This window comes from Amblyomma mixtum, chromosome 1, assembly GCF_055824585.1.
Source record: "Amblyomma mixtum isolate Tamu chromosome 1, ASM5582458v1, whole genome shotgun sequence".
NCBI lineage: Eukaryota > Metazoa > Arthropoda > Arachnida > Ixodida > Ixodidae > Amblyomma > Amblyomma mixtum.
The window spans coordinates 47,368,636-47,392,064 of NC_143012.1; the positions used below are offsets into that span (position 1 = coordinate 47,368,636).

Here is a 23,429-nt window from a genome sequence, read left to right on the forward strand (position 1 = left end):
TAATCCCTGCCGTAATTCAGTTGTGGGTGTTCCGTCCAAGTAAATACCATAAACTTATTTCGACCAAGTTAGAACATTGCCTTTTGTTCTCCTCTGTCCACACTGTTCTCCCCTCTTCCTTCACCCTCTTCCTAAAGTACACGGCTGTCGTCGGCGCAGCCAATAGAACTGGTCGTCTCGGTAAACCAGGGGAAGATATACCGTGCACATGACGTTTACTCCTCAATGAAATTGAACGTCTTTCTCCATGGAAGAAGGCTGGTCAGTAATCTGTTGCCCACATTAAGCTCGCATGGAATTCTTTGTGGCCAGGCCTCTATAATCATCCTTACAGAAGAAAAACAAACAAGTGCTTGACTTCTCATCTAAGCCTAACGAACAGCTCCCTTCGTCTTCCTTCCTCTACATGTTCCTTCTGCGTGTCAGGTCTACGCTGCTCCACCAATGCACCTTCGCTCCGTTCTCTGGTCTCACACAGCACACTTCGCCCGTGTTCTGTACCCTAAAGCTGCAAGTACGGTCTCGAAGTCTGCTATGTAGCCCACCAAGACTCCTCTTTGACGCAGGTTGTGCAAAGAAACATTTCCCTTAGTAAATCGAAGCGCAGAGGTTCAGATTCACCAAGCCGCCAGGAAAGGCATATTTACAGTCTTCTGACATAACAACTGGAACTTGTCCCTGTGGTATGTGTGTCTAAAGAAGAATGAACTCCGCCGCTGTTTCAAGAAACAGGTCAATGACCGAGTGTCAGTGCTCCCTAGCTGGCAAGTGAAGGTAACCAGGCGCACGCGGTACGCACCGCCAGGCGCACCTTGGGCGTGGACGTCTGCGCGGGCGCGTTGGCGGCGGGCGCCGACGACGAGGACTTCTTGCTGCCTCGGCCCATCTTGGGGCGGGCGCCCGACGGGGGAGCGTCCAGCGCCGCCTCGCTCGAGTGCTTCCTCACAGCGCTGTCGGCCAGCCTGCAGGGGGCCACGCACCGCGCATGCGCACCTCCTCCTCCCCTCCTTCCCGCAGGCTCAGCAGCGCCACCGCGCGGTCAGGCACGGAAACACGAGAACAACATGGCTGCCGTGGCCACTGGTAGTGGTGCTGCCGCCCCCGGTGATAGGCAGCGTGTAGTCCAGCGCCTTCGGGCAGCGAGGTGACCACCGCCGATCCAGTGGCAGTCGCTTCTGCGGAGGGAAAAGTCGAAGAAACGCGCATGATCAGAACGAAGAACTATGTGCCATTAACGCCACTACACTGCCTACAGCCTTTCTCAAAAAAGGTTTAGGCACGTGATTGTCCCTTAAACCGTGTAGTGGAGCAGTTAGTACCGGACACCCTTAAAAGGCATTGATGAGGGCCTACAGAGAGCTACGGCTTCAAGGTATCGTAACCACGCGCTGCGGCCCCATGACTTTTGATCAAAGCTGTACACAGCAGAGAAAGCAATGTCATTGCTATGTCATTGTGCAAGCGCCGCAGTTAGAATGCCGCCTTTGTTAAGTGTCTGAGTGCAACCAGCTCCGCGCGTATTCAAAGAACAAAAGAATCCAGGAAGGAATGCCTTTTGAAACAGAGCCTGGCTCCGGCCATAGGGTGTACGCTGATGTTTTTTGCGCGGTCAGAGACAAAGACAAGTGTAATCCCCAGGTAGATGCTGATTCATGTTGTTCGTGTTCTTTGTTCCTGTATGTTTTGCGTTGCACGGTCAAGACAGTGAAACAAGCCATCGTGCAGCGTTAGTCTAGCGTAGGTAAAACTACTTCTATCCCTGTTATTCGAAGTGTCATATCGGAACGGCGCACGCCACACTATCTTTCAGCAGCAGCCTTAATATATAGCTGCAGAACAGGACAGCAGCGTGTCTTCATGCTCTGGTAAGTAGCTTACTCGCCGTGTTCTATTTAATAAAGGTTCGATGGCAAGCTTCAGCTCAATGGCCGAAATTCAGAGAGATGAGCCCTCTTTTATAGTTGACCATGAAAAGTTTTCATTTACAGCGCTTTGGAGCTAGTGCTGGTCTAGACAGTTTCATCGACGCTAAAGTTCAGCTTTTATGGCCACGTCTAGGGCGACAACCAACACGGTATGAGGCGAAGCTCTTCATCCCTACCGCTTACTCAACAGTCGAGTGGGCCGTAGAGCTTTGACGTCGCTACACATTTTTTTTTTCCATCGCCGTCGCGATTACAATCATCACCTCCAATAGATGTGTTTGCGGCCTGCGTGCATATAGCAGCCGGAGTGGGAGCCTCCCGCGTTTTCTTACTTGCACTCCGGAGCCCGGAGTATGATCACCATTGGCAGTATGCACTAATCCTGTCGGTTACTATGGCTATTTTTATAGCTGTAGTTGTTTCATACAGAATTCTAATCGTTACGATATTCTTCACTTTTATGTTTTGATTGCTATTTCACTGTGTGTATGGATAAAGGGTGGGCCCACACCATATTTGGCTATTGGCACGAAATCTACTTCTCCCTAGCTTTCGAAGTACATTATAATGAAAAATGAGGTGTCTAAAATTTCTAAAAACGAACTTAACATCCTTCCGCGCAACGTCCTATTGTGAAGAGGCTTCGTACTGAGATTCGCCATCGGTGACTTGAACAGGAGTTACGGTCTACACTACAACTAGCATTCGCTCTAAAACAAGCATTCGCGCTGCACCAAACGTCCGCTCTACAGCAAACGTCCGCGCTACAGCAAACGTCCCCATTACAGCAAACGGCCACACTACGGGAATCATTCGTGCTTAATCCGCCTGTGCCTCTCTTATAACTTGCCGTTCCAGTACAGAAGTTGTTCAAAATTTCCTTCTTCCTGGTACTTAATTTTTGTTGTCTCGTTCGCAATAAGGCTGCGAATAACGAGAATCGAGAGGGTGCGCCGAGTCCATATGCCTAACGGTTTTTACAAAAAAAAAAAAAGTATTCGAATAGCAGCCAGGGATTCGTCCAGGCTGACACCTGCAACTTATTCATGGGTTTATTCGTTCAGTTTTGCTCAAGCTTCTTTTGGTGTACTTTAGTCGCTTTTAGCATCAATACTGCAAGGACAGACAGTTTAACCAAGCTGTCACCTAAAAAAGGTAACAAATAATCAGTAACCTAAGGCTACTGTGAGCGTTAAATAAGCAACGTGGTCTACAAAGTCTCCTCTCCCCGTGAGAGAAGGTCATAGTCCTGGCTACAGAGTGCCCCACGTACACGCGAAGTTATCGCGGTAAAGAAAACCATAATCTCCAGGCGTCGCAGCACTAATGAGACCGACGTTACTTGTCGCTTCATCAAAGAGTGCAGAAGACTAAATGCGACGCACGAATGTTCTGTTAGGAGCACAGGTAAGAGTGATACTCATGACGATAGTGTCATTCCAAAAACTTTCACGCACTGAGACAAGCGCAATGTCGAAACTGCAATGACAAACTGCATACCATGGTTGAACAACGCTCCTAAACACGTCGCACTAAGCACTAAACACGTCGCAATGCAGCTTCTGGCTTAATTCTGGTGTAGCGATAATGTCACAACGTTACTAGTGTTTGCCGAGATTTGTCCTCACTAGAACAGCTGCAAGCAATAGGGCCTCTCATCGATCAGCAAAGTAAAGGCAAACGTGCTGATATAAGCTGCGTTTCGACAGGGTGTTCACTAGAACGAATTTCTTGTTATCCCAGCGTTGTAGCACCACGGCGGAAAACTGCAAAATCCTCGAGGTAAATGATTCTCACCGTATCTGTTTCATCAGCTAGAGAAACAGGAAAACAGCTTTTCCCAGGCATTTGACGTCAACAGTACCGCTAACAAGTTTCACGGTTTCTTTGCTGCTAATAAAATACAAAAAGAAGCGGGCACTGCGTTCATGCATGTCAGCACCAAAAAATTACACTCGCGTTATCGCTGCGAAGAACCGCCAGCGGATGAGCTGTGTGGTAATATGTGGTATCAACGTCCTGAAGCGACAATTGGGTTATGAGGGAGGCCGTGGAGTAGGCCTCTGGAATGATTTAGTCCACTGTGGCTCTTTAACATGCACTGACATCGAATAGCACACGGACCTCGTGTGCGTTTCACATCTGTCGAAATTCAGCCACCGTGACCTGTTGCAAATGAGAAACTGAATTTGCGCGTGCAGAGATCTGTTGGTGGCTACTCTATATTCCATGTATGAAAGTGGTCCAGACGAGTGTTATAATACGCTCAGGGGTCAGCAAAGCGTTCGGTCACAACCGCCGGCTACAAGCAAGAGATTTTACACATAAATGTACAGATGTAGCCGTCTATAGTCCCTTCATAAACAAAGAAATAAAACTGACCTAAAACTGGGGTATGCAACTGCGCCGATCGGACACCACAAAAACTCGCACAGATGAGCGGGCTATCTTTGCATTATCGGCTTGTTATATACAGAACAATGTTTCGGGCCTTCGAAGCTGGTCAGGTCGATATGAAAGCAATTCGAGCCATACATAAACAATAGCGCGCGTGGATGTTACTGCTGACGCGATACCCGGGGACAATACAATGCAGCCTGTATACTCGGCGCTGGCGACTAGCAATCTAACAAACAACAAGACGGGCGCGCATGGCTGTGACGGGGAACAAATTATTTCCGCATTCGGTAGCGAACCACCTCGCGAATGTTCTTTGTCCTGCCGGAGATTGTCCGGCATTGGAACAAGGTTTGAATACGCACCACCGCTGCCATAGATACAGTGCTGTGAGTGTGCACGGAAGAATATGCCATTCGTCGCTAAATGGAGCTAGCTAAGCACTAATGACGGTTTGCAAAGACAGATAGATGTCCGCACCACTCCTCACCTCTCCGACTTCACCGATGAGAAACGTCCGTCCAGCAAAAACCCGCCCAACATCTGCAGTGTCATCTATAGGTGGAATAGCTCGACCCCAAAGAAAACCCGTTGGTCCAGCGTAGAGGCTATGAAAGTGCCGCTGTTCCTTCACGCAATCCCACTCTCCTCCATAGCGTCTCTCGCTCTCGGAAGAAAGAGAACGTTTTACTTTTCCGGCCCTCAAAAACTGCCGCAGCGACAGCCTGCCGCTCATATATGAGGAATCTGTGGAATAAGCGACACTCTTGACCACGACCACAACCTCGGCTCGAATACGAGTCGATGGAATTTAAGTCCCCCTCTCTGACCGCAACACTGCGGCGCTGGTCTGTGCCGAACTCGCGGCGTCTTTGCCATTAATGATTAAACCATTAACTCGGTCTTTTTACAGTCCAGACGCCAACAGCTGTAACGCATAGTATAAACAAGTCGAATATTTGTTCATTCATGATTTTTATGCGTCTTTTCTAGCACTGCGACGGCTTGCGGTGTCTTGCCACCACGGAGGTAAGGTAAGGACGTTAACTTACTCTCAGGATTAAACTTTGCGTAGCACGGAGGTAAGGTAAGGACGTTAACTTACTCTCAGGATTAAACTTTGCGTAGCTTCGCTCTGATAATATGAAAATTCAGTCGTGAGGGATAGACACATGCTTCGCTTTCAACTCGTGACATCCACACTCCGTTCTACACCAGACCTTAACTCTACCTTTACACAATGTCCTTGGAGAAAGTTGTCAGAGCGACAGTTGTTCTTGCTAACTTCACTGAATACATAAGTGTTCTTGATCGAAAGCTGTAATCCCGAAAACCTTAGTGGGTTTCGAATGAGACATTTGTTCATTTTCCCGGGCTCATTTTAGTGCCATTCCTGTTTAAAAGCACAAAGAGTTCAGAATGAATCAGTACCATGCTTTCCAACGTGCTCACTTTCAAAGAAGGCGACCTGCTCAAAATGTTCAGAAGTGCGTGGGAATGTTCGAACGGTTGCGAACGAGCCTGACGATGCCTTCGATTCGCTTAACACGGTTTCTATTGACGCACGCTCACAGGTGTTAGGTTTGGAGTTGAAAAAAATTCCAACGAAATAATTTTACAATACATGCAGAACTATAACTAAAGCTACTAAAAGTACAAATTAAAAAAAAATCATTACAGCTTATTCTGCGTGAACAAAAATTGCGAGGGCACTTAAGCAACTAAAGTGTTGAAAGGCGAAAGCAGAGGACCCTATGCCGTGATGACTTCCGGTAGATGTGACGTCACTCCGTTCCCGTAGGTATATCGATACCCAAATTTTACATATTTCTGGGTTCTCAAGTGTTAATTACGCTTAATTACACATTTTTACATCTAATTTGACACAATTCCGACGTTTTTCCGACCATTCTGTGATAATTTTCACTATGCCGTGACGACTTCCGGTGGATGTGATGTCACACTGTTCCCGTGGCTACATCGACGTCCGCGCTATTTTGACGCATTTAGACATTTTTATCTATAATTAATTAAATAATTATTCTGGAGTTGTCAAACTTGGCTTCTAGGTTTATTTTTTCCTCGTCTATCTGAAGCAAGCATTCGTTTTCTCCTATCTTTTTTAGTTCCAGAGTTAACACGAGTTAAACGCTGCCAAAGGTGTGACACCCTCTGATAACAGACGACACTATGAGCCACTAAAGGCTTTCACCTTGAAAACAAACTTTCATACCCAAACTTTACCTCGCAAAGCAGAGCCTGGCGTTCGACAACGACCTGGCAGTGGGAAGGCTTTGTCGCGACCAGCCCGACACGCTGGAAGCTGTAGATGCAACAACCGTTCTTTTTCTTTTTTGCGGTGTTTTTTTTTTTGTTTTGTACTTCGTCGATTCCAGGAAAACTCCCCGCGGCGGCAAGAAGGGGGGGCCAGGTAGAAATTCGTGAAGTGTTAGGTCAGCTCCCTCGAAAACGAGGCTCGACACGTCGCTCAAGAAAAACGCGGACGATACTGGCTTTAAATATCCAGAGCGTGGCGCGGCGACGGTGTCACGCCGTCTCCCTCCGAGCGGGTTATTTCCGGCAAAAGCGCCAAAGCTGAGCGTAATTTTTATTTTTCTTTCCTCGCTTTACTGCGCTGCTGCTACATTCAGCCATCTGAGTTCCTACAATTATATCCGAGTGAAAAAGAAAACTGCGTCATAAAGTGTCTGCATCCGAGACAGGAATGGCACAAGGTCGACGAATTTTCGCGTCTGGCTTGAATAAGAACGGCCTTCAGCGCAGCTGTTGAGGAATAAGAGTATTAAATATACAAAACTGAAGCAATCGGTAGCTCCTGCAAAATAAACGTTTGGGTTTGGTTTGGCTTATTAAGGTTTAACGTCCCAAAGCGACTCAGGCTATGAGGGACGCCGTAGTGGAGGGCTCCGGAAATTTCGACCACCTGGGATTCTTTAACGTGCACTGACATCGCACAATACACGGGCCTTTAGAATTTCGCCTTCATCGAAATTCGGCCGCCACGGCCGGGATCGAACCCGCGTCATTCAAGTCAGCAGCCGAGCGCGCTAACCACTGAGCCACCGCGGCGTGTTAAAAAAAAAATGTGGAAGAGCGCGGAGTAGCGGCTAAAGTGGCCGATTAGTGAACAGATGTAACAAAAAATGGTTAAGAGGTTCGCGGAAACAGCTCGGGGTTATCTGGCATACTCGTAGAATTTCATGTTATTCAAGACCAAGAAATTAATCATAAGATTATTCATTGGGAAAATATATCATGATTATTCCCTCATATGCTTCTACGCGTTATCAGCCCAGAGAGATAACCGAAGCTCAAAAGTGATGCTATTTAGCTATTGTAGAATTTTTATCACTAACACTAGAAACATTTTGTCAAAGCTGGACTCTGTTTCTTGTTTCTAACTTAGTTTCTCCCCCAGATATCAACTTTGTCATTCTGACGGAAATCTGGCTGGACTAATCCACAGGAAACTCCGAACTGTAAGCTTCCTTAACTAACTTTGATAGTTTTCCTCGGGATGGAGCTGTGAAGTTAGGTGGAGGCGGATTAATTGCATCTAACCGTAATATTAATTGCTTGAAGTTCGATATCTCCTCTCCCTGGTTTAGCGTTCGTTAGCCCTGAACTGTCGCACTATACTTTAATATTGGGTGCTTGCTACCGTCCTTCTGACACCGAGACAAGTTTTGTAATGCTTTTCAACAGGCACATCGCACACTGACACATTTTTTTTCTTACAAACCAGTCCTTTTGTTCGGTGATTTTAACTTTCCTGCGATGCTACGGTCTGACATAGAGCTAGCAACATCAAGGAATAACGTTGTCGAGTTTATTAACACGTGGCTAACGTCTGCCTAATCAAAGTTTATTCCCACTGCAACAAGGCATAAAAATCAATCTTCCAGCATGCTAGATCTCTTGTTCGACACACATCCTGATGACCTCCCCGCATTGATATTTTTTCTCGGCCTTAGCTATCATGCTGTAAATCATGCAACCTGTGAAAAAATTAATAAACATATAAAGTAACCCTCTCTAATAAAAGCGATTATATTGCGTTCAATCAAAATTAACTGAGCTTAGTACCCACTTTCTTGAAGTTTTGCTGTTCGGCAGCTAACTGGTTAATATCCTAAACTAGAATACATACAGTATAAATACCCACCATTATAGAATTAGAACGGTCGTGTTCCTTCTGGTTTAACAATATATTACAGTAACTCAACAATATAAAGAAAAGGTTCCATCAGATAAAGAAACAAACAAGCCACGGACATGGGAAAAGTACCGCTGCATAGATAAAACATTACAGTCTCGCAGCTGTCAAAATTAAGTGTTCGTTCTTTTCAACTTCACTTCCTGATATTTTGCGTATTAAACGGCGCCAGGCTGGACGGTTGTTAAACCATGCCCGATGAACTCCAAAACGTTACGAGACAGAACTAACGTCGCTATTCATGATACTAAATTTTCAGCAACACAAAATTCCGCTTTTTTTCAGTTTTAAATAAAAAACAAGAAGACAATCTTCCTTATTTTCCTGAACCTTAATACGTTGCGATTCCAGGTATAACTTGTGATCTTCGTGGCAGCAAAAAAATTATTTGTAATTTGAAACTAACGTCACGCCAGGAATAGACAAAACAAACGTGAAAGTACTTCAAGACAGCTAAAGAAATCACCATTGTTATTCTTATTATGTTGAGCATTTTTCAGCAGTCATTTTCATCCTGAGTGGTACCGCAAGATTGGAATGGGCAAAATCATTACAGCTTCTGAAAGAGGTTCTTGACTCATGTCTTGGTTACCAACCATTTTCATCACTACGGTTTGTTCTAAGCCGATTGTGCACGTCATCGTTTCCCAAGTCACGAAATTTCTTATCTTTAACACTTTTTCCATTCTAGCCAGCACCAATATTTTTTTTTCAGAATTTGTCTTATGATACGAAATTTGTTCATTAAATTAACGCTATCAGCTCAAATGTAGACATTAACGTACCTGTATATTCCTTACTTCTAGATTTTGAAAAGCATTAACAGCGTTTCCCACAACTGGCTCTGCGTAAAATTTTTGCGCTTAAAGCTTCGCCCTGTACTTTATTGCTGGTTACATAGTATTCCGACTGGCCACCATCAGTTCGTTTTCGCAAATAACCACTCGTCTCATATCTCTCCTACATTTTTCTCTGTACCTCGTAGTTACATTCTTGGGCGCTTTATTTTTTAAATCGCAATTAACTACATCCAAATATATATCTTGCGAGTATGTTTTTGCAGGCTAGTTGGTGCTTAAGCATTCCGGGTTTTTTTGCGCAAAAGACACGACACAAAAGACACGAGGTAGACAGGACAAGCGCTTGCTTGTCCTGCCTACCTCGTTTTTGTGTCGTGTCTTTTGCGCAAAAAACCCAGAATACATATCTTATGCAAAGAACATTAATTTCTTTTCATTACTGCCACTTGCACGTAGCACTCAGCTATGTTCTATTAACTCAGCTATGTCCTCGGTCATCTTATAAATACCCAAGAATTATTTTAACACAATTTTTCAGGGCCTTTCATATAGTGAAAATTACTGACAAGGCTACCCGCGCTCTAGGTTTCCTCCGATCAAACTTGAAATTTGCCTTCCATCCGTAAAGATTCTTTCTTACAAATCTAATATAAGGCAAAAGCTAAAATACGCACTCGCTACTTGGGACCCTCATGAAACCTATCTTACAACATTCGAATATACCGTGAACCACGCATCCTTATTTATCATCGACGACGATTCATATTACAGGGCTGTCGCAGGCTTCAAATCTAATGCCGATTTTCTCCGTCTAGAAACAAGGCGAAAAATAACCAGGCTCGGGCTCTGTCTAATTTTTGTGAAATTTCAATTCATAACATCATCATGCAATCCGTTCTCCACCATTCTGCGGGCACAAAGTCACTTAAAATCAGCACGTGCTACTCACTCACGCTCACCGTCGCATCTTCTTTTGTAGCGAAAGCTACATTGGCCACGAACATGCGATTTCGCTGTGGCGGTGCTCCGAGGAGGCACAGAGACCGACCTTGAGCCGCTGCCTAGCGACCCCCGCGCGCTGGCCGCGCCATCTGGCATGACGTCACACCGCGCGCCTCGCCGCGGAGCCGCCGTTTAGTATGACGTCACATCGCTTGCCTTGTCGTTGCGCTCGCCTCCGCTCGCTGAGACCGAAATGTCATTAGACGAAACTGCTTAAAGTATATCCTGGCCTAGCTGAGCTAAGCCACTGCCATTTTTTTTTAGCAAACAGCGAAAGAATGAATTGATCTACCCGAAGAAGTCGTGAACCATTCCAATTTCAAGACTGCCATTGAACATGTTATTCGTAATTAAAGCCGTCTACCCCTCATATAAAACACGTACTCAGCGATCTTGGAAGAATAATAAATGAAATAAATGAAATTTCAATTAGATTACTGTCAAGTTTTGCGTGGGTATTTACATCGCAATCACCCCAAACTCAACAACCGCGTCTTCTCCATGACGGCGGCGGCAGGGGCTATCTACAGAAACTCTACACATCGTAAATAATAATAAAAAAAAGCATTCCACTTTGGCTTTCGATCACCTAGGCTAACTCAAGAGACGCACCGTCCCAGAGCGTTAAGTTCCTCTTTACTGTCCTGCAGGGGAGTACGAAAAAGGAAGGACGCAGTAAATGCTTCACTATGATTGGACACTGCCGTTCTACGGAGCAAGTGAGCAAGAAGCCCTGAGACGGGAAAGCTTTCAGGAAACTCATGACAGGTGATAACTGGTGATAAGCTCGCGAGCCTGACGGTCGTCTGCTCTAGCCCTGCCGTCCAAAGATAAGGCGGAAGACGTTCCTGCTGGATCCCATATAACTCCCTGAAGCGAGTAAGTGCGCCAGAAAAAAAGCTGGACCTTCAGAGAATCACCCCGTCTTGGCATCTAGAGTATAAATACGTATATATAAAGCAACGACCGGTCATCCACCTGGGGTTCAGACACTGCTAGAACCCGTGAGTCAGACGAACTCTCGAAAGCCTGTTTACGTCACCGTGCATTGCACTCCCCCCCCCCTCCCCTTTGCTTCAGACGCCTGGAATTCTGCCTCGGAGAAAAGTAAACAGCGGTGGAAAACACAATAAAAAAGGGGCGTAAACTTTACGCCGTCTCCGGAGTACTCAAGACCGTCCGTTATGGAGGGCGTATAGTATACACTATAAGCTTTTGTTTACTCTCCTCCGGCGAGGCACGCGGTATACGATTACCGCCCAATGGAGAAACACCGAGAAGAAAGTTCATTCTCCCGGACGGAGTAGGAGAAGCAAGAAATTTATTTACGGCCGCTTCGGCGAAGACCGTTATGGTAGCCGCGGCCTAACATGCACCAAATTTACCGACTATTACTCCACTTATTCTTTGTTTTGAATGTCTGGTAGTGCACGGTATGTAACAGGCTCTAGACGCCGACGAGCATTTGTCTTTTTTCTATCTTGACATTTTATTTAGGTTCTTGCTTTATTTGCCCTTTTTACTTTTTCGCAGCCGTAAGTTTCATAAGTGCGCAAATTAACTTCGCGTGATGGAGGCATTTGTTTTCAGCGCCGTCAATCTGCTTTTCATTTCCCCTATGTAATATAAGCGAAAATACCATCCGTGCCACGCTAGTATGAACACCATATGCCTGTAGAAACTGCTATATGGAAACGGATCGTTTGCCATCCTCTACAGCGGCGCAATATGTGTGCGCTACGATGCAGCATACTTAGATCACCGTCGACAGGAGCGCAACATTAGTTTACCTCACGACGAGCCAGACTAAAAAAAATGCAATTCATATGGGAATGATGGAATGAGAAAAATTTTAGAGATACGAGTTTTGGGGCGACGTACCGTGGGAGCAACATCGACCAAGCTACTGCGCTACGACGCTATAAATAAATGCTTTGTTCGAACCGCGACGGTCCTATGTACATTAGCGAATATACTACGCACTATGTAACTTGTCTTGGCATATTTTATGAGGGCTGTGGTGGTAACCAGACGCGGAGAGGGGCCCATTAAACACAGTATCTGAGGCGCACACCAGCGCTAACTAAAAAAAAGTTAGTTCTATGCATTCACATCGTGTTTACCAAGAGAGGATGTTCTTCACGGACGGTTCTGATAAGCCGACAATCCATGCGGAATTCTGGTGCCATAGTAAATTAGAAAACTGCTGAATGCCCGAGACAGTTTTTTTTCGAAGGTTGGTTTAGCAATGCAGCAACGCGGCTTTTACCAATCATAATCATCACCAAACGAAGAGACGAACATGTACGCGTGACTAACCCTCAGTGGCGTCTACGTAGCATAAATATACCAGAAAATCACCATAGTGCCCTGATACACAAATCTCCATGTCGGGAAATACAGCCTCTCATCTGATTTTGAACACTGAATGGGCAAAAGCCCTGATAGAGGGTAACGACTGTAAACTCTACAACTCTGCAGCAGCCCACTAACTCACAATCACCATGTGCACAGCATATCCCACAGAACACGGAGGACCTAGTCCCTACAAGATTGGTTTGGTTTTATGGGGTTGAACTTCCCAAAGCGACTCAGGCTATGAGCCACAGCGTAGTGAAGGGCTCCGGAAATTTTGACCGCCCAGGGTTCTCTAACGTGCACTGACATCGCACAGTACACGGGCCTCTTGAATTTCACCTCCATCGAAATTCGACCACCGTGGCCGGTGGGCGAACCCGCGTCTTTCGGGTCAGCAGCTGAGCACCATAACCACTGTGCCACTGCGGGGGCTCTAGTCAGTAATATAACTTTCCCACACAACATCTCTGAACAAAATTCCATGTAGGAGCAACTGCACGAGTTAGGATATGCAATTTCTTTTGCAAAAGCAGAAGAAATTCACCAACGTGACCGAAGATGACATCAAGATATACTTTTACATACCTGCACGCATCTTACACTTCCAGATCTTCTGATTGAGTATGTGATTATGTGTAGGTGCGAGTGTGTTTGCATAAGAACGTAAGGGAGTAGGCGGCTATTGTGCTTTGTAGTCTACATCCTTGTACCACAAGGGGAGTAAATTTGACAGGTTCTTTTCTTCCCTTGCACCAGAGGTGCCCCGCCAGAGACGGTTGGTTTAACTCTCAAGACTGAAGCTTGATCTTCGCACCAGGGGTGCCCCGTCAGAGACGGTCTCTTGTGATCAGTTGAGATGCAGGGATAAAAAAGGCAATAACTGAAGATTTATATACAAATGTTTACAGAATATACAAGTTAGATACAACGGCCAAAAGGACAAACAACAAAAAGGTGGAACTGGCTAACACTAGGGGAGGCCCCTACTCGGCGTAGCCGAAGATGCGTAGCATCTCGCCATAGCGCAGAACCCCGCTTCCGGCTCCGGGGTCCGGTTTTAAAGACCTAAAGGCCCGGCCCACATTTCGTAGCAACCAATCATGTTACACTGCTCACATGATTGGTTTACCGAGAGCATGGCCAGCCCTCCAGCTTCCGTAGGGCAAAACGCCCTTTCCATTGCACAATAAAAGTGAAAAACAAAGACAAATACACTTTCGCGCCAGCACGTGCGCGAAACGGTACCGCGGGGCGGGGGACACCCGTAGTTCCCGGCGCGTTCGCGAGCGGCCGCGTTCCAAGGAAGGAGACGCTTCGCTTTGAGCGCTCCCAGCCGCGTTCCGATGGCCCCGCGTACACTAACGATCCCTTACAAGGGGTGAGTCAGTAGACTATGTACATAGGCAAGTTTCAGACACATGAGCATTGGGTCTGTTACGTTTGTCAAAGACTTAACCAATGAGGAAAGCTTATACTGGCACCCATTATGATAAAAGCTAAAGCGAGTAGGACCATGCAGAGAGAATAGGCTAAGTCATTTTCCCACTCCTGGAAATCATTCCCCATCGACTGACTACACAGTATGCAGCTTCAGCGCTCTTCTACTACGCTTTCTTGTTACAGCACCTCTCATCAGTTTCTACTTGTCCGCTCCTAGCACTCCTGGCATGCAGATGAAGTAGCCGAATACACCAAAGTAGAGTAATCAAGTCTTAAGTGGCACGAAGACAGCGCTCCCTTGCAAAAATACACTAAGTTCGATGGTTAGGAAGTAGTAAAAATGATCACCGAAAGGACCGATTCTTGGTTCTTTTCACAACCGCTTCATTCGAGAAGAACTACGGCTGAAAATATAAAAAAAAATAAAAACCGGGAGTCCGCTTGCGCAGTAAGGACAACGTTTATTATTCGGCAATATTTGCTTTGTGTGCGCGTTTGCAAATTATGTGCGTGGGGGGTGTGCTTGCTTTACGGTCGCCCGTTTTCGTACCCCGTGAACTGTATGTCTATATTGTCACGTTGTAGTGACGGCAGTCCAGTGGTCAGGAAGACACCAGCCAGTCTTGGAAACGAAGCTCTTTATTTTGGGCTGACTTGCGCCCGCAAAATAACTGAATCACTCGGCGGCGGCGTAAGCAACAAACGTGCTCGTCGGTCGTCGAACTACGAATCCCCGCTGCTCGCGGCATCGTTCCATTTAAAGCCGGCAAAGAAACTTCGAGATAACAGTTCGAGATCGTCTAGAGTAATCTGGAAACACGTAGATGCAGCTCGGCATGGCTGTGATCAATGGAGATTAGTCCGGTCGATTCTCGCGTCACGAACACAAATGATAACACCCCTCTCCTGCGGCCTTGCGCGAACGAACGGACACTACAATGATACGTGGCATTACCCCCCTTCCAAAGAAGCATCGTCTCGATGCTTTATAATGAAAATAAACGCGCAGAATACGAACTTCGAGTCCTTTAGCGTTCGTAATAAGGTTTCAGGGCAGCGGTAAAAGCTTCAAGTCTGGCTGTGTCGTCGTCGTCGTAGTTGTCGTCGTCGTCGTAGGGGTCGTCGTCGTCGTAGGGGTCGTCGTCGTCGTAGGGGTCGTCGTCGTCGTAGGGGTCGTCGTCGTCGTAGGGGTCGTCGTCGTCGTAGGGGCCGTCGTCGTCGTAGGGGCCGTCGTCGTCGTAGGGGCCGTCGTCGTCGTAGGGGCCGTCGTCGTAGGGGCCGTCGTCGTAGGGGCCGTCGTCGTAGGGGCCGTCGTCGTAGGTGTCGTCGTCGTAGGGGTTGACGTCGTAGTTGAGGCATAGTCTTGTGTTTTCGTCGATGGACGGTCTTAGTTCTTGCGTTCAGAAGCAACCTCACCTCCTGAGACTGCTTTATCCAGTTTAACCTTCGGGGGCCGGGGGAGCGTCCGCGCACTGCGTAGTCTCGGCTAGGAGATACATAGCGCGGTGACGAAGGCGACGGAGAATGAGATGGGCGGCTCGGCGATGAGTATTCTTCCCGACGCAAGAACTCTTCGATTGCGGCTGGTCGCAGGCCAGGTCGGGGTCGTGGGGCGTCGTAAGAAAATCCTCGGATGCCCATTCTCCTGTATGGGCAGTACCGGAGAATGTCACCGGCTTCTCCGCAGTGGAAGCATATTGGCGGCGCTGGTCGGGTGTTCTCCACTCGTCGCATTTCCTAGGCCGTATGCGACGCTCATAGGACGAGCGAGTTGGGGCGAGAGGGCGGCGCTCCAGCGCTGGCTAATGGCGATAGGGGCTTAGGTGCCGTCGTCGAGGTGCAGGACGGCGCACTGCTGCGGCGTAAGTCATGGCTGGAGGCTCCAAGAGGCTACGTCGTAGACTGGAGTCAAGTCCTCCGGTGAATGACTCGAAGGGCTGGCGTCGCGACTTGCTGGGGGTGTCCGGTACATGGAAGGCTAGCCAGCACATCCACCAGATGTCACGTTGTAGTGACGGCAGTCCAGTGGTCAGGAAGACACCAGCCAGTCTTGGAAACGAAGCTCTTTATTTGGGCTGACTTGCGCCCGCAAAATAACTGAATCACTCGGCGGCGGCGTAAGCAACAAACGTGCTCGTCGGTCGTCGAACTACGAATGCCCGCTGCTCGCGGCACCGTTCAATTTAAAGCCGGCAAGGAAACTTCGAGATAACAGTTCGAGATCGTCTAGAGTAATCTGGAAACACGTAGATGCAGCTCGGCATGGCTGTGATCAATCGAGATTAGTCCGGTCGATTCTCGCGTCACGAACACAAATGATAACACCCCTCTCCTGCGGCCTTGCGCGAACGAACGGACACTACAATGATACGTGGCAATATTCTGGACAGAACGCAACCAGGAAAAGCTTAAAAGTCACGCCAGTCAATTAATGTCTTGCCTGTTACCAACAAAAGGCAAAACGGAGGGGTCAATTTCAAATAAATTAGGATGACCATAATGGCCGCGAAGATCAGATTAAGCCGGTGGCACAGACGAAGAGGAAGCCACCGATCAAAGACGAGTCCAGACGTCTCGAGTGTATAAAGATCCTCAGGGCCATCGTGGCTGGCCCTGGCTATCATTGGCGAGACCAATTAAGGGCCTGAAATGACTTCTGGCCGACTCCGATTGTTCAGGAGTGCCACAGTGTCATCCTGCAACTGTAGCTCTTGATCCTAACGGAGTTCCACCAGAAATATGACCTATTTTTGTATGGTCAGCCATGAATCACAGTCAATGATCCGCAGAGCAAACATGGTGCTGCTTCTAAGAAGCGAAGGACCCTTCGAAGCTTAGTGTGTACTGCAGGCTTCAGTGTTTTGAGTGACGGGCGGACGGCATCCTTCAGCGCAAGTCTCGGTCCAGCGTATGAAGGCGACTGTGACGGTGATCTTAATGACTCCTGATACTCGCTGCATCCATGCGCACGAGGTCAGACGGAAGCTTCCCGAAACAGAACAGAAGCAGGAGTCCTTCATTTAAAGACAGAACTGTATTTTCCGGCCGAACAAACGGGAGACAAACGTCATTTAGGGTCATCTTTGGCCATCTTGCCGGAGTAATTTGATCGCGAAGTACGAATCTGTGTTCCTAGACGGCGCAGAAAAAGCAGGTTCCGGCGGTGTGCGGCATTGACCCAATGGCCCCACACGAGCCGCCTTCCTCCGTGCTTCTGGAACGGAATCCGGGTCACCACAGTGAAAACGGTCGTGGTCCCGGCTGGGGTGCAGAGTCAGCAAGAGGGCCGACCTGCTGCACTGAGCGAGCTGGCAATTAACGAGTTGAGGAGTCAGCGGTAGGCTTAGTGGTGTTTAACGTGTAGAAAACTATTAAAGCCACTGGACAACACGTTTTGACCGCGGCAACTAAAGCATACCCATTCGTTACAACACGTACTAATCCACAGCTTATTCGTATGGCAGTTCCAACAAACGACTGTGTCGTCTGTCGGTTGCTTTAAGACATCGTCTCAGGTTCTAACTTTTATACTTCTGTTTCATCAAGGGGTGCCGATGGCAGCTATAAGCTGTATTCCTTCAAAAACCACGATGGCCGGGTACGAGTCGAGGCACAGAGACTAATAAGCAGGACAAGTAAGTGCGATAGGTGGCGTGCCTGAATAGAAAGTAAACAAGCAAGCAAAAGTGTACGTTTTCCCGCAACACACATTGTTTATCTTCATATTTTGGTTATGTTCTGTTTTTCGCCTTACCGCATGGCCTTAACGCTTTATTTCCCACACGAGAAGAGCCTAGATTTCGCAGGAATGATTGTAACCGCGCGGAACGTTTGCTGCGATAAAACCGACTAAAACTGACGCTTGGGCGAGTTGGTACGTTCACTACGTTCAAGTGTGACGTTCACTATTGTTGCCGATGATTTGAGCACCTAATCTTGAAAGTTCCTGGTCATCTATAAACTCAGCACATCTATAGCAACAGGAATTTTGATTTTCGACTCTTGCTAATCACACTTTGTGCTCGCCACCGGCGAGTTTTGCTTCTTTGCTGGCACAGTTTAGTCAAACAAATAGTTTCATGGCGTTTTTTTTTGTCGGCCACGCTCATCTGCATCCGTGCTTTCAGCAAGCCACGTGACAGTACGAGCACCAGTTACCGCGGTAGCGCCGCGAGCAGCATAATGGCTGTGCATCAACAGGGTTTTGGGCGAGTTGATTACCCATTGCCATCATATAACAGCGCGAAAGACTGTAACAGCGCTTTGTTTTCTTGCCTCGTTCTTGGTCACAGTCTTCCGTGCTGCTATATTATGGGAAGTTCAAACCAACTGTTGTCCTCCAGAATTATCCATTGATTGACACGTAAGCGAACACACATGACTCGACGCGATGACGAGTGCCTGTTCGTATGGTCTTGTCAGCATCTCCTGCCTAGTGTATGCGCTTAAGTGTGAATGAATGACAGAGCGGATTCGTTGCTTAGCTGAAAATAATGTTCATATAAAAAAGCGAGCTACATTTCGATATTCAAGCGAACGAGAGTAACAAGATAAATCGAACATCGTCCATACCAGACGTCCGCGATTATTAGCGAACTATTAAGACGCATCACCACAAGTGCCATCGCCAGTCAACTCTACGCATATAACATAAGCTGCTTGTAAGCAGACAAAGGAAGGGAATAGAGGGGCTCGTTATGACATACATGACCGAAGCCAACAGTCACTGAAACCGAGGAGCATAGGGTAATTTTTTTTAAATTTTTGATGTTCATCAATGGGGTCATAATAGAGAAATTATTTCGAATATAATTGATTAGAAAGCAGAATAAAAATAACCGCATGCCCCCGGTGGGATCCGAACCTCGGCCTATAAATTTCGCGTCCGGTGCTCTACCAACTTGCTACGGCTGTCCAATCTGCTTTCGGAGGCATTTATGTGTAGTGTAACAGAACCTTTAGAGGGTTCATCCACTCCCGTGCTGCTTTTGATGCGTCTTTACAGGATTACAAAACAGCGATGTTATCCAGCTGTACGGCTTTTAAAAAAGCCTTAAGAACCATAGGTCACGCCACAGGCACGTTTACAATGTATTCAGAGGTTCGATGAATACTTGAGTGAATCGTCGTTATCTTTGCATTGGTTAACGTGTTAAGAAGGTTCGTTGCTGAGTTTGTGGAGCATTTTTTTTTTCGTGTAAAAGGTTTTGCGGTCTTGTGCATTTCTTATCCAATTTTTTACCTAGGCGAATAATTGCTGCTGTTATTTGAACTGAGTCGCTTGTCATAATGACCATGAGCACATGCGAGCTTTTTGAAGGCCCGTGACAAACTGCACACCGGCAATATTTCACACACTGACGGAAGCGATGTATCGAGGGAAGGCTTAAAAACCGGGTACTTCTTTAGTTGCCAAGGCGGCACGAATTGCTGCAACGTGCAGCACATGTGCATATTACCGACAGCTTTAGATAGTTCAGCGTGTTGCTCATGGCCAGGGCAGTGAGGGCGCACGTATGAAACGAGTAAATAATATGCACTGACATGGACAGCCCTAAACATATACATCTTCGTTTCAGTTGTCTGAAAATATGCACGTGTCTCTCTGAACAAGATGCTACGTTCCTTGAGGACATTCCGAGTAATAACCAAATTTCCAAAATTATTTTGAAGATTATGGTTTTTAGGCCGGAACGGCGTATATGAATGCCGTAAGCGTATTCAGAAGCTGATACTGTTCGCTGGAGAGAAAAATGAGTTCTGAACGAAGGCAGGTAGACAGTGCTTCACCAACACGGTGTTGATATATAACTAGCTTCGTGAAATATGCGACGCTAGAAGCTTCTGTTTTAATTTGATGCCCGAAAACTCTCCATTGCTCTTTTCCGCTTTAATACGAAATTTCAGTGGTCTTTTTTGACCCCTGTACTCCTAAAGATGGTATCTGGTTTATGCGTGAAATATTTGGACTTGGGCATCAACTTAGAAAATTATCAGCGAACACACGCGTAATCGCAAGCGTTTCTTTTTTTATTCGCGATACGAGCCGCCGCCGAAAAAAAAATAGTTGGCGTTGTTTTTGTGCGTCGACCTGCAGTGTAACCTTGTTTGTCCGGTCAAATGAGGCCACAGTATAGCATTCACTCTTATCGGTATCTAAGGAAACAACATCTGCTTCCCTTCGCTGTACAATAACCCTTTGCCGAGGTATTTGTAGTGCTCAAAAACAAACTAGGGCAAAACAGAACGCGCTCAATGACAACAGTGCAAATAATAGTGGTTAATTAAGGGTCAGCGGTGCCCGAGGAAAGGCCAGTCAGGAAAACGGCAGTCACCCACCTTGAACGGACAAATCCTTCTTTTCAGCCCGAGACGAGCAAGTGCGGCGGGTCAAAACGACCGTTCCAGTCCCGGGGAAAGTAACCTCGGGAAAAGACGCACTTTCACGCAACGCTGCGTTCTCCAAAACGCCACACACACCACTTCTTCAACGGCTGTGCGCAGCGCACGCAATGAGTTAACCTGGCCGAGACGAAATTCACTCTCAGTGACCGTGACACGAATCACAGAGGCGCACACAGAGTAAGCCGCCTTCTTGGACCACTGTCAAGTCGACGCAAGACACCGCTGGGACCGCCTTCTGCACACGGCCCAGACTCACAAAAGCACACTCCGGCGAAGCAGAGGCAGCGACAGCGCGATGAAGCAGATCACTGCGTAACGGTGGAGTGAATCTTCGGTTTGTGTCAGACACACCCTGATGCAATGCAGCTCACAACTCAGAAAGCATCGAGTGAAGTGCTACGTCACCGACGCCACTTTTCGCGCGCTCACCCAATGGCGGTCCAAAGCTTATTACCTCGTGTCTCACCACAAAGACGACCGAAAGAAAAATGACGTCATCGACGAAGCCGCGTCGAAAGAGCTTTTGTTGCGAAAAGACGCCCGCGGAAACAACAAAACCTCCGCTTGAAGAGCTGACGTCAAGGCTTGGACAGGTAGATTGTGGCGGCTCGGTAACGGATGCAAAGATGTCAACAGAGCTTGGGTGGCTTCACGAAGCCACCTAGGTGATTAGATAACAAGTACAGATATCCTCGCCGCCCGCGTCGACAGTGGCCACACTTATTCGTGAAAATTTTGTTGCTAGCACACAGCTGATGCCGGTCCACCGGAGCCGCAGATACACGCAGCGACAACGACTAGAAGCGTAGAACTGCGCACTGAATGCAAGAGTAAATTAAATATCGTAGTTGGCTTCAACAATGAAGCATCACACTTCTCGAGAGAACCCCGCAGTCTAAACGAGCAGATCCCAAGTGTCAGGAGCGTCAAGAAATTCCGCCCGGTTGTAGTCAGCGGCTCGTTGTAAGATCCTGGAAACTACCCTGTGTTGTCACAGCTCCGTTGACTGATGAGGCATCCTCGGATGGCAGGACATCCGTCTCAGGCAACCGCCTGGACCCGGGAGAAATGATCGGCCTGTTTCCGGCAACTGCGGGCAGTCGCCTACGTTGGGCCACAGTCAGTCTACGAAGAAGCCAAAATGAGAGGGATCTTGAACTAACGTTGACACATTGAGCGAACACGTCCAAGAAGTAAGGTGACGTCACTGAACGATCAGTCAAAGCAGTCGTGAGCCTTGTTCTGGGAACTGTTCAATGCGTATTGCCTTTGTTGTCAGGGAAAGACAAGAGTAGAGCAGTTGAATGAATCCACGCTTGGTTATCTGGGTAACAGTGTCCAGAAACGCCTTCAGTGTACAACGTCAACACGACTACGCAGTGCTGGTTGACAGGCGCCGTCTTCCACGGACTTCAATGCTGATCTGTGGAGTGATGACTCAGCTGGTAGGTGGCCGGGTGGTTCAAAGAGTTGTGTATTCCGGTGAGGCACAAGCAAAAAGAAGGTGGCCAAACCACATCAGCGCGGAAAACAACTGGCAGGCAACAAGCTTACTTGGCCTAAAGCCCCGTCTTCTGGATTCGCCGCCTACTTTTCCGAACTCCGGAACGGCCGACCCCGCATCGACGCCTCACGGGAGTTTTTTCTCCGATGGCACTTCGTCAAGAAGACGGCTCGGGCCGGTGTCGGAGGAGAGTGGGACGCGGGGTGGTGGGAGAGGAGGCTAGTCCTCCTTTCCCACCAGTTGGGCTGGTCGGTGAGCGAGAGAGAATGGCGGCTGCTGGTGTGCGCGTGCCTCGTGCTCTTCTAAAAACAGGCGCGTCTAAAAATTTCGCCCGCGATCCGTGACGTCACGACGAGGAATGCGCACGTGACCGGGCCCCGCGTGCTAAATCCGGCCGTCCCGCGGCCCGAGTCTGTGCCGCCGGGAGGAGGCCACGGCCACCATCCGATGTCCGCCGTGCCGGCACCGTTGCCACGGCTCGTCTCTGCTCCACACCACAGTAGTACTACAGTTAAGAGGCGCAAGCGGCTCAGTATAGCGTAAGGCCGTCGGGCCCAAGATCGCTTTTAACGAAGGCTACGTCATGCTGCCTTCTTGGAAGCAGCAGTACTTGCACGCCTACTTAAAACACTGATATGGCGCGTTCTGTTTCGATGTACAGTGAAAAGTACTGAGGCCACTTAGTTTCCTGTGATGAGCCGCGTACCCTCCCTTACTCTGCGAAAACTTATCATGCATATCAGCTCATTATGATGTGGAAAGTACGCAGGCTGGAAACAATGGCTTAATAGCTGGCTGTGGCGAGGTTATTAAAATTACTCGGACAACCGCGATGGTACGTTATCTTGCGTAGTCACATGATGCCGTATGATTGCCTAAGTGAACGTCTACAGACCCCGGAGGCGCTCTAGGAGCTAAGTTTTCGGAATCAAAAGCACCGTATCAACCACTGGTGTTCGCTGTAATGGCTTTTTCCTGATGGGCTGTTCATGGAACATGTTTCTTGTTTTCGCATCAATGGACAGCGCAGGAATTCATGGGGAACCAAGCTTATGTGCACTACAGTCAGTTTTACTATTCATGATAATCATCATCATCATGACTGCGCCCCCTAAAGGGCAAAGACCTCTCCCATGTCTCTCCAACTAACCCTGTCCTTTGCCAGTTGCGGCCACCGTATCCCCGCAGACTTCTTAATCTCGTCCACCCGCCTAACTTTCTGCCGCCCTCTGCTACGCTTGCCTTCTCTTAGAATCCACTTCGTTACCCTTAAGGCCACCTGCTATCTTGCCTTCGCATTGTATACCTTGCCCAGGCCTACTTATTCTTCTTGATTTCGACTAGGACGTCATTAAACCGCG

General features: G+C 47.7%; 1 protein-coding gene across 4 annotated transcripts in view; it reads right to left on the minus strand.

Moving 5' to 3' along the window:
• The window catches only part of Ptp36E (protein tyrosine phosphatase 36E), a 154,799-nt gene that overhangs the window by 54,123 nt on the left and 77,247 nt on the right, over window positions 1-23,429 (minus strand). Inside the window, exons 1-2 of one of the 4 annotated variants that reach the window (XM_089549705.1) lie at window positions 20,499-22,252; window positions 800-1,175 (exon numbers count right to left, since the gene is read on the minus strand). In XM_089549705.1, coding sequence (XP_089405831.1) covers window positions 800-886 — 87 coding nt within the window. In that variant the 5' untranslated portion in view covers window positions 887-1,175; window positions 20,499-22,252. Of the gene's footprint in view, window positions 1-799; window positions 1,176-20,498; window positions 22,253-23,429 lie in introns of those variants that run through there. The other 3 variants (XM_089549729.1, XM_089549721.1, XM_089549712.1) reach the window with 3 other exon arrangements.